Genomic DNA, 17,297 nt, shown 5'->3' on the forward strand with positions numbered 1-17,297 from the left:
CAATACTCTCCAGTTTCTCCAATACTGGCAATAATTTGGCACAGTTCCGCCACTTCTTTTCCACATGGATGTGTGTTTCCTTTCCTCTGTGTTCTGTATCTTATCCTTCCCTGGCTTTCCCATAACTCTCTTCTTCTTTTTTGAATTGCACTGTCATGGCCATATTGTTGCTGAAAGAACTGTGTTCCTGATATGACGTGCAATCATTAACCCACTTCTCCCTGTTCTGTTTCAGCTCTTTAATGATGCTGAAATCAGCAGACATTCTACTGTCCTCCCTCTCTGCATTATCCTCTCTCTACATTACATATATCAGGACCAAACAGGAAATACCATTATCGAAGTGAGTCTCCTTTAACAGTAAGATCAAGGCATTTTTGTTTTTTTGCAAGTTCAGAAACTGGTCTCCAATGCGGCAGCCACAGGAGCACCAATTTCAACTAAGTGCAGGCTGCACCGGCCAATCTGTTTGAGTGGCTAGCAGCAAAGAGAGTCCATGCACAACTGAGATTCATGGACACAGCTGCTTAGGGTAAGTGGTCTCCTCAGACACAACAGGGAGCATGCAGCCACCCTGACCCTCACATTTGGTGGCAGTGGTGGGATAAGCCATGGCAGTGAGGAATGAAGAGAAGGCAGGAACAGCAAGTGGATTAGGTGCCAGACTCATTTTAAAGAACCCACAGAATCAAGCCTAAACTATTTATTAATTACTGGGTTTAGTGTTATTTTAAGGTTCTTATTTATTTTATGTCCTGTTGTTACAAAGGGGAGTGTGTGGATCACACCCATTTAGCTGCAGGCTCCGACTGGACATGGGAGTGTGCAAAAATGCTTCGCTCCAGGGATGAGTTGGGGTGCCAGGCTGATTGCCTATACACTTGCAAAGAATGGTATTAATTTTCAAAAAATGTTATCACTATTGTGTGAAAAGACAACTAATTAGTTTGCAAGAAAATACAAACATCTGTAATGTTTTTCCACTCGTGACCTGCTCTCCATAAAGTTTTTTATGTAAAAGACTTGTTAACCAGAGCATTATAACTTATAGCTTTTAAAATATATACATGCACAGAAAATCAAACATTCACACTCTTGTGATCTCAGGGAAAAACTCCATGGACTCCCTGAAAGTTTGAAAACAAAACTTATACACATCTTATAGAGTTATAAATTGCATAATGCCTATTACTGCATTTGGGAGAAAAAAAAACTGTAGCAGGGTACAGAGAGTTCTTCAAAGGCTTTAGGCTGTACAGTACAACAGGAGTGTGTGGCAGTAGACTGGATTGGGAAAGATGTCTGACTGGCAGTAAACCTTTAAATCAGGAGAAACTGATAAAGAGGACAAACATTTTTGGGAAACAAATGACTCAGACCCCTAGGGAAGTGCTAGTGCTTGCCATTATGGGGCACCATTGCAATGATGATGACCAGTTGTTAATGCTATGGTATTGACAAGGATTCATTTACAATTGTTGATTTGTATCCAATTTGTTTGTTTTAATGTGAAAGCTAATTTTGCAAGCAATTCAAATTTGGTATCACTGTGTACCTACACTGAATCTACAAAATTAGTAAAAATTAATTAATCAGACATGATATCTACAATATATATTAATTAGTAATCTAATAGACAACTATAAGTCTACAGTTCAAGTCCCGGATTGTGGGTTTCCTCCAGGTGCTCAGGTTTCCTCACACAGTCCAAAGACCTAGGGCATCATGCATAACGTCGTCCGTAGAACTCACACTAAAACATGACGTAAGCACAAAAGCCGAAAGGTGCTTACATACAGAAAAAAATCAGATGCATAAATCTGTGCATTAGCAAACTTCCGTGTTCTTCTGCTACATAAATTCCGGTCAGCGTGAAAAGTAACACTCATGCACGCACCTGCTGTCCCGCCCCAACTCCTCCCAGAATTATGCCTCTTTGAATATGCAAATCAATATAAATAGCCCTTAAGTTCAGTGCTCTGTGAAAAGACAATGGCAAAAGCACGAGGGAAAATAGAATTTCAGCAAATACCAAGTGGAAGCAAGGAAAAATGTACTATTTGTTGGTTTAAACAATGGTATAAACAACAAAAGGAAGTTGATTAACTGACATAGTATGTTGGAGAAACTCTAAAGTTCAAGTTCACAAAGTCACACAGAGCCCGAAATAAAAAAGTAGTTGTCAGATATCAAAGTTGCCCATCTGGGTGTCCTATTAAAGCTTATTAGGGTACAGAGAAAAAAAAGGCACACAGTGGGGAAAATGTACGAAATGTCAACTTCAATCTCGAAATTTCCACTTTAATTACGTAGTTTATTTTGTCATTAAAGTAGAACATCATAAACTTCATCTTAACATCGTTTTAATTAACCAGTTTCTCAAATCACATCGTAATTAAAGTAGCACGTTAAATGCTTTGTTTTGTATATGTTCTTCTATGTGCTCTATGTGTGTGAATCACTACGTGCTTCTTAAACTGGCTTTCTCTTCCTCTGACAGGACACAGAATCCATTACATTCGTGATATTACTGCTCTCTGAATAACTAAAATACTGAGATGTATACGTGATATCACTTTCATGATGATAGGAGTTAAAGCATGTTATTAAACATGGGTTTCAAGGTGGCGCAGTGATTGTGCGCAACCTTTGATGAAATAATTTATTGTAGCAGTACTCAGGGGCAGCTCTAGGCTCATGGCGGTCTTGGGCAGAGAAAGAATCGTCGCCCCTTCGTCCGCCAATGTCAGTATGGTATCTTATGCACGGCGGATGGCCACGCCCGTTGCAGACACTGCATAGCCACCTCGTGCTCATGACACAAGCTTTTAACTTTTGCTGAAATTTGCCGCTGTGTTGTTATTTTCTCTTTCTGTTTTATATTCAACTAGCAAAATACCCGCGCTTCGCAGCGGAGAAGTAGTGTGTTAAAGAAGCAATTAAAAAGAAAAGGAAACATTTTGAAAATAACGTAACATGACTGTCAATGTAATTGTTTTGTCACTGTTGTGCGTGATGAGTGTTGTTGTCATATATATATATATATATATATATATATATATATATATATATATATATATATTTACACACACACACATAAACATATATATATACATATCTATACATATACACATATATATACACATATATACATACATATATATATATATCTACAGTACATATATACACATACATATGCATACACACATACATACATACACACACATATATACACACAAATACATATATATATATATACATACACACAAACATATATAAACATATATATACATATACATACATATCTACATATACACACACAGCTATTTCGTATCAGTGCAATACGCTGCTTGTTAAAATGGATAACTCCCGCTCTTACGTGCAAGTCTGCATGGATATTATGAACTATCATATTTGTTCAAGTTCTATTTAAATTTTAAATAGAAGGAATTTTTATTTAGTCGACAGAAATATCTTTGGTAGGAATGGTAAAACAGACAGGAATATTATTCGTGAATAAATCAACTCAAACCTTAAACAACTTATAATATTTTGCTCTCCATAAAAATATATCCTGTCTAAATTATACAAGTTAGAAATAAAGTAAACGTTAAAAGAACAAACATTGAAATTTCTTTACTCTTATGTAATTTTATATAAAAAATAAACTTAGATTTTAAATATCCCAAAAGATTTTGCTCTCCATAAAAATATATCCTGTCAAAATTATACAAATTCAAATATGAACATGCTGCATAACAAAACCTGGAAATATAAATAAAATGTGTTCCTTTCAGCAATAACAAATCAAATCATTCAGTTGTCTTTGCTCATATGTCATTTTAGAGCTGGACGCCTGGCATCTTTTTTTGGCAACAGGTTCGTTTATGTTTGGTGTGAGGTTCTGTGTTGTGGAGATTCTCAGGATGGATTGCAGGTGCTCATCAGTGAGGCGACTCCTGTGTTTGTTTGTTAGTCTTCATGACTGAGAAGAGCTTCTCACACAGATATGTGCTACCAAACATGCACAAGGTTTCGAGCCGCATGTAGACGGACTTTTTTTGTTCTTCAAAGTCACCAAAGCGCCGTGCAAACTCAGTGCGCAGTGCGCTCAGTTTATCAGCAAAGTGCGTATTTGGGAACACCGTAGTGACGACTTGGTTTAACATTACTTGGCAACAGGGAAAGTGGGGCAAGTTGCATTTGTGTCTCCCATAAAAGCAGCTTTACTTGAAATCACTTTGTGATTGTGCACGGGTAAAAACGTCTGCTGAAGTGTCAGATTCTTATTTAATTCTTCTGCTTTCTGTATCTTCTGCATTGCATTCAGGTCTTTCAGGTTACCCTGATGTTTTGTGTCATAGTGCCGTCTTAGATTAAATTCTGTAATTACAGCCACATTAGCTCCACAAATGAGACACACGGGTTCAGTAAACATATACTCAGCCTCCCATCGGTTTTTAAAGGCTCTATTTTCAGAATCAACTTTTCTCTTCAGCATCGTGTGAGCTAGCTTCGCAATAACTTGCAGCATCATATGCTAGACTTGATTAACGCGATAAGTGTTCGGCAAGGCAGCTGAAGCGCTGCATTATGGGATCTGTAGTTTATTGTGTTACCAGCGCTTCATATACCCGGGCCATTAATAACAATAATACAGTATATAAAATGATCTCGGGCGGATATAATTACGCGGGCGGATGTGGCCCGCCCTTGAGTTTGACACATATGGACTAAATAGAACTTGAAAATATATATTTTTTTAAATGTGATCGCGCAATTCAGATAGAGTTGACGCGCACTACAGCCTGCATGCCTCAATAAGTCATCCTCCCCTCGCTCTTACTTTTTTACCGTTCATCTAATGAATACACTGAGTATGGCTTTACCAAAACAATCATTGATGGCGAATAAAGTATCCATTATTCGAGTATGTAGATCGGGTTATATATATACATATATATATACCCGTGTATGCAGCGGAGAAGTAGTGTGTTAAAGAGCTAGAAAAAGAAAAGGGAACATTTTAAAAATAACGTAACATGACTGTCAATATACAGTATTTGTTTTGTGAGTGTTACTGAGTGTTGCTGTCATCAAGGATTTGATTATCATTATTTCTTTCAATCAGGTTCGTATTTGTAGGATGTGTTGTGTTCAAGTTACATTCCGTGTTTGTCAATCGTTGTAAAGATGACAGGTTTCATTCATCGATTCGTTTCTTACTGCATCAATAAACAGCTCGTCTTCTTCTTTATCTGAGACCTGACACACTGCATGCACGGGTTTTTTACACTGTCTTCCTTTAGCGGGACATTGACTTTTTCCAACGTGTGCTTTGTTTCGCAGTAGTTGGATTTATGAATATGCTTGTATGTATCAGACGCTTCATATTTTTGCTGCCTTTTCAATTGTGTAATTGGTTTTGTTCAGCTCTTTGGAACTGTTGCTTTTATCTGTGCACTCGTCCAGTTCACGTGAGCCACTCGGTGTACATGCATCGAAGGTTCCCAGCTGTGCTGGTGCCATCTCGTGCTATGTCCATGGCTGTATTTAATGTTACCTTAGTCCTGGCACTTAAAACTTTCTCTCGCAGTTTTGCTGAGTTTGTGTCAAACACCACCCTGACCATCTCATCTTCCTCTCCATAAGCACAGTCCTTCACACGTGAATATTTACCGGCAGTGTTTGTATTGGATTGCCGCTGACGGACGGCCTTATATGGGTGGGCACTAAATTACAAACGCCAGCGGCAGCCTGTCTATGAACTTAATTTAAAGTGTAGGTTTACATCGTGCTTTGTTTCCGAAGTAGCAGAACTCATGAATATGGTTGTATATGTCACTCGCCGCTTCTTATTGTTTCGCTGCCTTCTCAATTATATAATGCATGTTTTCTTGAGCGCTTTTTTGAGGTCTTCCTGGTTTTCTATGTACTGCGTGATTACGTGGGAGGCGTGATGATGTCACACGAAACTCCGCCCCCACGGCGTTGAAGCTCATCTCCATTACAGTAAATGGAGAAAAACTGCTTCCAGTTATGACCATTACGCGTAGAATTTCGATATAAAACCTGCCCAACTTTTGTAAGGAAGCTGTAAGGAATGAACCTGCCAAATTTCAGCCTTCCACCCACACGGGAAGTTGGAGAATTTGTGATGAGTCAGTGAGTGAGTGAGGGCTTTGCCTTTTATTAGTATAGATATATATTGGCTTGGCGGCCCTGTGCAGGTGCACAGTTTGCACATGCCAAACGCCGCCCCTGCAGTACTGTCTCTTTCAAACGTACTAATCCCCAATTCCTGTTAATCCTTTTCTTTCTCCAAGTAACTGATTGCCACACAATCAGCTCTGTAATAGAAGCTAAGCCATCTGTAAGCTTATAACGTCGATTCTTCAAAACTTTTAAGGAACATTGAAATATCTTCACAGTACATGTTTAATTATTCTATCCTTCACGCCAATCCCAGTGAAGCATACAGTGCGAGGCAGGAACAATTGTGAGCAGAGCGCCAGATCCTTGCTAGCGTAGCAACACCGTGTCCTTTAATTATTAACAATATAGATTATTTAAATGAAGTTAAAGTTTTATCTATATAATATAATAAACATATTTTGCTGCATTTCATCTTAAAAATGGTACCGTCATCATATGTAAATACAGTACACGCTTTATAAAGTGGCTCAGGTTGTGCAATATTATAACTGTAGTGCAAATTTACAGTAAGGTGATTGTACTTATAAGTACAGATAGCTCTACAAGGAGCACTTGATGGACTGATTGAGTGCGTTTAGAGCTCTTGGGATGAAACTCTTTCTGAACCGCGAGATTCGCACAGGAAAGGTTTGAAGTATTTGCAGTGTGAGAAGCAGTTCAAATAGGAAGCATGGCTGAGGCAGCGTGTGCTTGATGCTGTATACCGATAATTCTCTTTTCAATCAGCTGCTCAGAGTCGTGCAGTGAGAGTAATATGGAAAAAGATGATCTGCTGTGGCAAACCCCTAAAGGAAGCAGCTGAAAGAAGAAGAAGAAGAAGAAGAAGAAGAAGGTGCAGTGAGAGTAACAACGTTAAAGCAGTTATGGTATTTGGAATAGCTTGACCATTCTGTGGACCATTATATTGTTACAGGTTAATTACAATCAGATGCATTAAACTATTAAACAATATGCGGTTAATTTCAGTGTATTTATAAAGCCGCGTCAGGAAAAGAAAGGATAACCACACAGGAACAGTAGCACTACTTTAATGCTGGGTGCCACCAGTCTGCAAAACCAAGCGGAGAACTTGCGTATGACAGGGTATGAGATACCGTGGAAATGTGCGTGGCTTTACACCAAGTTTAGGTTTTATACATCGCGATTTGAACGTGGAAACGTTCTTACCCAACATTTCTGTGCGTATGCATCGTTTATACATGAGCCCCCTGAAGTTTAAGTTTGCTGCCGATGCTAAACTTACTCCAGTGCGCGTGTGTGTGTGTGTGAGAGGATACCTGTAATGAGCTGTGTGTGTGATCCAGCCTTGTGTTCTATGCTTGCTGGGAAAGACTCCAGCTTCCCCATGACCCTGCTCAAGATTATCGGATTTATAAGATAGATGAATGAATGAATGTTTGAAAATTTATCAGCTCACAATGGCAAGTCAGTGGAATTACTGTAAGTAGATACTGCTTGGTATTACTGCTTGAGCTTGGTCCGCATTGCCGGCAGTAAGTCGAGCCTGTTTCCAGTGAGAGTTGGACTCTGCCAGGGCTGCCCTTTGTCACCGATTCTGTTCATAACTTTTATGGACAGAATTTCTAGGCGCAGCCAGGGTGTTGAAGGGGTCGGTTTGGTGGACTCAGGATTGGGTCACTGCTTTTTGCAGATAATGTTGTCCTGTTTGCTTCATCAGGTCGTGATCTTCAGCTCTCTCTGGAGCGGTTCGCAGCTGAGTGTGAAGCGGCTGGGATGAGAATCAGCACCTCCAAATCCGAGACCATGGTCCTCAGCCGGAAAAGGGTGGAGTGCCCTCTCAGGGTTGGGGGAGAGATCCGGCCCCAAGTGGAGGAGTTCAAGTATCTCAGGGTCTTGTTCACAAGAGAGGGAAGAATGGACCGTGAGATCGACAGGCGGATCGGTGCGTCATCCTCAGTGATGCGGGCTCTGCATCGGTCTGTCATGGTGAAAAAAGAGCTGAGCCATAAGGCAAAGCTCTCAATTTACCAGTCGATCTACGTTCCTACCCTCACCTATGGTCATGAGCTATGGGTAGTGACCGAAAGAACGAGATCACGAATACAAACGGCTGAAATGAGTTTCCTCCGCAGGGTGTCTGGGCTTTCCCTTAAAAATAGGGTGAGAAGCTCAGTCATCCGGGAGGGGCTCAGAGTTGAGCCGCTACTCCTCCGCATCGAGAGGAGTCAGATGAGGTGGCTCGGGCATCTGATCAGGATGCCTCCTGGATGCCTCCCTGGTGAGGTGTTCCGGGCACGCCCAACCAGGAGGAGGCCCCTGGGAAGACCCAGGACACGCTGGAGGGACTATGTCTCCTGGCTGGCCTGGGAACGCCTTGGGATCCCTTGGGATTCCTTGGGCAAGAGCTGGAAGAAGTGGCCGGGGAGAAGGAAGTTTGGGCCTCTCTGCTTAAACTGCTGCCCCCGCGACCTGACCCCAGATAAGCGGAAGAGGATGGATGGATGGATGGATGGATGGATGGAGGCTTTTATTCCTTTTCACATTTTTATTTAATGATCAAATCTGTGTCACAAAAATGAAAAGAAATTTATTTGCGAAACAATAACTACAGAAAGTGAGTAACTTTGTATTTAACAAACCAGCAAAACAGGTACTTCACAGTGACAGTGGCAATACATAGCACCAGTGCTTTGCCATTAAGAAATCTTGAGTTAAACAATGCAATATTAGCCGATGTTGGTTAGTTGTGCACAGATACATAACCAGAGTTTATTTTAACATATTGCAGATTTGGCACACTGACACTCCTATTTTCAAAGCCACATGTAGAATGGCAAATTACTGAGCAAATGCTGCCAGTGAAGTTTTCATTCACAGCCCGGCTGTGGCGGCGGCCTGACCCACAATGTAAATATTTTGGGCGTCAGACGATACCATTGTCTTTTAGGACATTCCAGTCTGACCATTTGCTATGGACAAACTGTTTAATATGAAGCACATATAGAAGGAATCGAGAACAATCCAGTGTATAAATTATAATCAAGACGATAGACCATCCCAAGCTCATAGATCATCATGGTTCAAAGAAATGTCCATAGGGCTCGTCCAGTGTGCCACAGAAAGATTCGGTTATTCCCTAGGCTGCAAACCCAGTCAAGGCAAAGTCCATAAACGTAAATCCAAAACAACACAGTTCAAGTCAATTGCATCCATGAACTATACATTCAGTAAAAATAAAGTGAAGAATTGCAAAAAGTTTAAGTTTAACGCAAATTTTAATGAAAAATGTTGATAACAGGGAAAAGCGGCAGCAACATGTGTGTGCCAGCGTCCCCTCCACACTTACTTAATTAAAATAAAGCATTCCAGAGAAGATTGTTCAGAAGGTGGGAGACAGTAACCATCTAGTTCAGTGTATGCATGTGTTTGTGAAAATGGTAGAAAAGCCCACTTTGCAAGAGAGAACATATAAGCTTCACACAGACAACTGTGCTTGAGCTTCAAATGCAGCAGCACTAGCAAGTGTCCTTTGCAATCCCCACTACATCTACTGTGTTTAAGATTTGCAAGAATGTACGACACAGAACAAAAGGAAATGCATTCAACAGCCTTTGAAGTCCCTGAGTGTAATATCAGATATTAGTCTATTGGCCATTAACACTATAAGAATAATAAAGTTCTTAAGAAAGAAAACAGAATGTCAAAATGTTTTCAAAATAGTCACCTGCAATATATTTCAGCTGCCTGGAAGCATGATTTTAAAATTATTATCAAGTGGAGCTAATCAGTGTCTTTCTTTATCATTAATGACAAATTAAATTTTTACAATTGTATAGTATGTATTGAAAATCATAAACATTACAGTAACATTTTGATGCATAAAATGTTTATGGAAATGGATGATAATCAATGTGTACATTTTCGTAAAATATTTATCTACAGTGCTGATACTATTTTATAGTTTTATCTTGAAATTTGCCCTCAAAGGGCACAATTAAATAAAAGGTATTATTACTGTTTGCATTTTCTACAAAAGAAATTTGAATTTTTTCAGTGAGGAAGTAAGCCTTAAAAGTACATATCACTGTCATATATTGCAGGATAATGACAGTTTAAAAATAACAAAAGTCGAAATGGTGTTCATTTTAAATTCCTTAACTTAAGAAAACACTGTTGTTGATTATACTGGTAGCACACCACTTCAACCTCTCACTGCTTTAGCTGATGGATTTTCACTAGAAGCCCAATATTAAAATTTCTGAAATGGTACCATTGCCTGAAATGTGGTACAGGCTACACGGGGTGTAAGAAGGCAAATTCCTGAAGTGCAATACAGGCTACGGGGCGTGAGGAGTCAAAATCTTTCTTGAAATAATACAATCATATTTGGAAAATCACAGTATTATTTAGTTAAATAAAAATAATAATAATTACTTACAGTTGTAGGCTATCTCTTCATCCAGACCAGGAATAGTATGTAAGCAGATCTGGAAGGCCACATGAGCAAGGAGAAAAATAATACTGGTTCCAAAAAGTGCTTTAATGAATCGTCCTGTGTGACCTAACAGAAAAAAAAAACACAAAGATTTGATTTACAACCAAGTTTTCTAAGAATCTTTTGAAACTAAATGAATCCCATAGAAAATAATACCATTAGACTGAATGAAATAGACAGAGAAATCAAAATGTATACACAATCCAGCACTATGGCTTTATCATAGCATTTTATAAAGTTGTCAATGCATGAGCACAGCTAATCAATTTAGACATATGCATCAATTAAAAATATTTTTTTTTATCTTTTTATGAACCTCCGGAAGACAGAGGTGATTATTTAAATACCTGACATCATTAATTGTCTGCAATAACAAGCATGCCTGACAACTGAAATCTTTTCATGCCATCGTCCAATGAGCTCAAGCTCTAATTGTAATATCTTTGGCAAACGATAACTGAGCTATGTGACTGCATCCTTGTAGAACTCTCCCCGAGTGTGTGCTTTGTTTATAAAGACATTCAAAACTTGCCTAAAAACAAAATACACTCCTTGCATTACTGATGAGCTGTATACTATGTATTAGTTTTTAATAACCTATACTATTTTACTGATAGTACTTATTTAGAATTAGTGAAGATATTATTTTGTTCTTATTTTAGACCATATTTTATAGATTTTTGGGGTGTTCTGATTTTTGTGATAAATAGTCATTACACCAAGAAGTATTATGATTTTTCTCTTTATGTTTGTTAATGAGCTTCCTTGTGCTTCCACATTTAAATCCAACCGTTCGGTACATTTGGCTTTGCTGCACGGGTCTGTTGCCATCAACACATCTCAAGATTTCTTTATTTCTTGATCTCAAAGATTGATAGCCACACTTTATTATCTGTTCCCTGGACTAAGAATTTTCAGTATGATACTCATACTAAATGCTGTTAACCCTTAAGCAAACTCACTAGAACACCATGATTCCACATAACGTTAGAAAAATTACATTTGATATGCATATTTTTTCATTCACATCCTTTTCAAAAAGATGCCTTGGAAAATAAAATTTTTAAATAATTTCCATTCTAGCAATTTCAATATACAAAATTTCAATTTTTCTCACCAGTTTACTGCCAGTTTAAAAAGTTGCTGCCACAATTTAGCCATCTTCATTTGACTTTTTAAGCAGATCCATCTTTGTTTACTTTTCAAATCTGTCTTGTGCTTTGTTGAGAGCAATTGAATTAGCGTCAAAGGCAGCCCAAACTCAGCTGTCTCCATTCACCGGAGGTTCATCTGGCTAACAATTTAACTTTCACCAAACCACTAGCAAAGATCCAGGTGTACCCTTGAACCCTCTTGTTCTTGTCAAAATGTGACCTGTATTATTTTTCGCTACGCTTTTGTACAGTCAGGCTTTCAGTTAATCCTAATGCTAACATATAAAACAAAAAAGCCCAATGCTATAGAAGAGGTATAAAAATACCGCAGACAACATAAATAAATCACCATACAAAGAAATCAAATGGGCATAGGCTGGTCTGAAAGAATTGATGAGACACAATGACTGTTTATTATTTAATTCATTTTTTTCATTTCTGTATTTAGGATCACAATTAGCCAATTGTATTAGAAAAATAAAATTTCTTTTACCTCATCTGTCAGTTACCTGTGCAAAAAGGGATAAACTGAGGCAAAAGATGTAATCCTGGTCTGTTTTCCATTTTCAGAAATACCAACTCATAAAAATAAGCTTGTAAGAAAAAATGTGGTATATGATTGCAAAGGAAAGATGACATCTTCTTCTTTGCTGCAAGCCACCTGACAACACCTTTGACTTTTGCAAATTGTGATTAAAATAAAAATAGGAATGACAATAAGCAAAAAATACATACTTTTGATTGAGAATTAATATTGCTGGTATGGAATAAGTTTGCCATCAGTCTTATTTTTATCTTTGCAGTAGTAAAATGTTACCTTAACGTAAATACACAGACACTCAGACAAAATGGAAGATATAATTAGCGTACAGATTTAAAACTGCATGACATGACACACGTCTTCTTGTTCTTTTTCTTTCGGCTACTCCCGTTAGGGGTTGCCACAGCGGATCATCTTCTTCCATATTTTTCTGTCCTCTGCATCTTGTTCTGTTACACCCATCACCTGCATGTCCTCTCTCACCACATCCATAGACCTTCGCTTACGCCTTCCTCTTTTCCTCTTCCCTTGCAGCTCTTTCCTTAGCATCCTACTCCCAATATACTCAGCATCTCAAATCTGCACATGTCCAAACCAACACAATCGCCTCTCTGACTTTGTCTCCCAACCGTCCAACTTGAGCTGACAATATAATGTACTCAGTTTCTCATCCTATCCATTCTCGTCACACCCAGTGCAAATCCTAGCATCTTTAACTCTGCTATCTCCAGCTCTGTCTCCTGCTTTCTGGTCAGTGCCACCACCTCCAACCCATACAACATAGCTGGTCTCACTACCGTCCTGCAGACCTTCCCTTTCATTCTTGCCGATACCCATCTGTAACAAATTACTCCTGACACTCTTCTACACTGCCTGCACTCTCTTTTTCACCTCTCTTCAACAATCCCTGTTACTCTGTACTTTTGATCCCAGGTATTTAAAATCCTCCACCTTCGCCATCTCTACTCCCTACATCCTCACCATTCCACTGACCTCCCTCTCATTTACACATATGTATTCTGTCTTGTTTCTACTGACTTTTACTCCTCTCCTCTCTAGAGCATATCTCCACCTCTCCAGGGTCTCCTCAACCTGTTCCCTACTATCGCTACAGATCACAATGTCATCAGCAAACATCATAGTCCACGGGGACTGCTGTCAAATCTCATCTGTCAACCTTTTCATCACCATTGCAAATAAGAAAGGGCTCACAGCTGATCCCTGATGTAATCCCACCTCCACCTTGAATGCATCCATCACTCCGACCGCAGACCTCACCAGTGTCACACTTCCCTTGTACATATCCTGTACAACTCTTACATACTTCTCTGCCATTCCCGAATTCCTCATACAATACCACAGCTCCTCTCGAGGCACCCTGTCAAATGCTTTCTCCAGGTCCACAAAGACGCAATGCAACTCCTTCTGGGCTTCTCTATACTTCTCCATCAACATCCTTAAACCAAACATCGCATCTGTGGTGCTCTTTGTTGGCATGAAACCATACTGCTGCTCACTAATCCATCACCACACTTCTTAACCTAGCTTCCACTACTCTTTCCCATAACTTCATGCCATGGCTCATCAATTTTATCCTCCTGTAGATAGTACAGTCCTGTACATCCCCGTTATTCTTAAATATAGGCACCAGTACCCTTCTTCTCCACTCCTCAGGCATCCTCTCATTTTATAAGATTCCATTAAACAATCTGGTTAAAAACTACACTGCCATCTCTCCTAAACACCGAAATGCTTCCACAGCTTTGTCAAGTTACTTCCTCCCTGCTAATCCGTTGCACTTCCTGATTCACTCCACATCATCCAACCTCTTCTCTATCTTATTCTCTTCATTCATCAGACTCTCAAAGTACTCTTTTCATCTGCTCAACATACTCTCCTCACTTGTGAGTACATTTCCATCTTTATCCTTTATCACCCTAACCTGCTGCACATCTTTCCCAGCTCAGTCCCTCTGTCTGGCCAATCGATACAGGTCCTTTTCTCCCCTCCTTATTGTCCAACCTCTCATACAACTCGTCATATGCAAACTTTTCTTTAGACTTCGCCACCTCTCTCTTCACCTTACACCTTATCTCCTTGTACTTTTGCTAATTTCTGCATCTCTCTGACTATCCCACTTCTTCCTTACCAACCTCTTCCTCTGTATACTCTCCTGTACTTTCCCATTCCTCCTTCCTCTGTCCAGCACCCTTCTTGCTGTCACCCTTACTACATCTGCTGTCGTTTTCCAACTGTCTGGAAACTCTTCACTACCACCCAGTGCCAGTCTCACCTTCTCCCTAAACTCAACCTTACAGTTTTCCTTTATCAACTTCCACCATTTGATCCTTGGATCTGTCTTCAGTCTCTTTTTCTTCTTGATCTCCAATGTCATCCTACCGACCACCATCCTATGTTGCCTAACTACACTTTCCCCTGCCACTACTTTGCAGTCTTCAATCTCCTTCAGATTGACTCTTCTGCATAGGATGTAATCTACCTGTGTGCATCTTCCTCCACTCTTGTACATATTCCTATGTTCCTCCCTCTTCTTAAAATAAGTATTCACCACAGTCATGTCCATCCTTTTGGCAAAATCCACTATCATCTGACCTTTACCCCAGCCACAGGGGATGCACAAATCAGTGTGTTTCTTTGTGCCGGTCCCTAACCTGAATAAATGGGGAGGGTTACGCCAGGAAGGGCATCTGGTATAAAATTTTGCCAAATCAATATGCGGACAACATGATACTCTGAACTATGCCATTAAGTAATTTGCACTAAAAATGCTTTCAGACATAAGACTGCCAAATTTCTTGCTACTAGGTAAAGGATATATACACTGTAAATAAAATCTTTTGTCCATAACATCAGAGCCATCTATTACCTTTAAACCATATCAACATCTATAAATTGTGGAAATTATACTATTAGATAAATATTTTGTTTCTTTTAAGGTTATAAACAATATAAAGCCACCACAATTTGCTTGTAAAACTTGTTTGTCTCACCAAAACAAATTGGAAAGAAAAAATTAACATACGTCGTCTTATCAGATGAACTTCAATTATGTAGCTTCCCAAGATCTAAAACTGAACTACTATGCATTAGGCAATTGAACCATTACGCTACTGCCTAGCATACTGCAACATATTCCTGCACTTGGATGAATGGAAAACATGCACCATTATTGGTGTGAACATTGCTAAATAATCCATAGATGCAGTACAAATTGGTAACAGACTAACATACTTGGGGACTATATTGTTAAAAGCAAACCCTTAGTAATCATTAATTATCAAATGATGAATAGCCAAAGATCAGGAAAAAACGATTAAACCAGAGGTTCGACAATGAACCATGATGAAGGATAGAAGAGCACATCGGGACTCGTCCTCTTCTGCTTTGACAAAGTACGTTTGAAATGGAGGTGCACCAAGTTTTATTTTGTCTTTAGTCACAGAGGCAGGCCTACATGCATGACAGCAGACTACCAAACAGAAGACAGGCTTGTTTGTCTGTTGTCTCATGTTTTACATACAATGACTGAATTGAAAGAAAAAAAAGAGGGTGTTGGGGGGGGTGTCGGGGGGGGGTTGTATGGGGGATGTTAGAGTGGCAGATGAACTCACTTTACCTGTAAACTCTATGCATGACAGCCAACTCTGTTAGAGTGCACGTTATTGGTTGTCAGAAAAACTGGTAATAATGACTGTGCTAGAAGGTCAGAACAGAGTCAGTAAACTAGACATGCTCAGCAGTTTTAAGCCATTTAAATTGACATGGAGTAGCAAAGAGATTAGCAGCTGCAGTCTGCAACTGATGCGCCACAGAACTAAAAGACATTTAGTTGAGGTTTGTTCAAACTAGCAAATTAGGAGCTAGTGAATATAGAACATCACATGAAGGGACAACCAGTAGTATAAATAGAAATAAATAAGATAACTTTGAAAAATTTAGTCCACACTTAAAAAGACAAAAATAAAGTAAACAATACTTTATAACAACTGGTTCCATTAATACATGGAGTGTTAAGAATTCATTAAGAGAGATAGATTTACATGTAGCTGCATATAATTATGATACAAAAGAAACAACAGAAACCTGGCAAAGTAATAAAGACAGCAATGAGTAAAATATAAACAGGTGCAGATTATTTAGGAAACTATGCAAAACCACCCTTTTAACTACCATTCAAAAGTTCAGACACATCAGAAATGTTCATGTTTTTGATATAAACAGATACCTTTTTAAATCAAAATACCATTAAACTGATTTAGAAACATAGCCAAGACATTACTAGTGTTGCTAACGGCTACTACTGCTTGAAATGGCTGAATTTATATTTATTATTCACATGATTACAAAAACATATTCTCAGCAGTCATTTGTCCTTATGGTCATCCTTTGTTAGGTCGTTCTTATTAGTCATTTTAAGTGCATACTGTTTATTACAGAAACATTTCTCTTTATCACAACTGAAACCGGATATTCTGTTCACTTGGGTTGCAAGGAACGGGCATTCATAAAGTTTCGTTTTGGGCTTATAAATGGCCAAAATAAAGCACCTTTCTCAACACTAGAAACCCTGAAGCCAACGAAAAAATTCATAATACTGGGCCACCATTCCTTTGCACCTCTCCATTAGCATCTTTTGTTTTGTAAATGTGTCGATCAGCCCAAGCAGCAAACAGCCTGTTATTCCATTCTCCCACTACTGCAGTTCAACTCGGGCAACAAGTTCTCCCAGGCTTTTAATCTGGGTGTGAGGACACCATGTCATTCACACCCGCTCCTCAAGGATAGTCAGTGGGCATGATCCAGCCCTAGAGCACCAAACCATTGCTCCCACTCGGGGCAAACAAAAGCACTGCCTATACCCACATTGGCTGGCTGGCTGGCTCGAGCTGCCTCTCCCCACGCCACTGTT

General features: G+C 39.2%; 1 protein-coding gene across 6 annotated transcripts in view; it reads right to left on the reverse strand.

Moving 5' to 3' along the window:
- The window catches only part of piezo1 (piezo-type mechanosensitive ion channel component 1), a 376,673-nt gene that overhangs the window by 186,742 nt on the left and 172,634 nt on the right, over positions 1-17,297 (reverse strand). For all 6 annotated transcript variants that reach the window (XM_039763263.1, XM_039763264.1, XM_039763265.1 and 3 more), the window contains exon 4: positions 10,616-10,738. In XM_039763263.1, coding sequence (XP_039619197.1) covers positions 10,616-10,738 — 123 coding nt within the window. The remainder of the gene's footprint in view (positions 1-10,615; positions 10,739-17,297) is intronic.

The sequence above is a fragment of the Polypterus senegalus genome, chromosome 9, assembly GCF_016835505.1.
Source record: "Polypterus senegalus isolate Bchr_013 chromosome 9, ASM1683550v1, whole genome shotgun sequence".
Taxonomy (NCBI): domain Eukaryota; kingdom Metazoa; phylum Chordata; class Cladistia; order Polypteriformes; family Polypteridae; genus Polypterus; species Polypterus senegalus.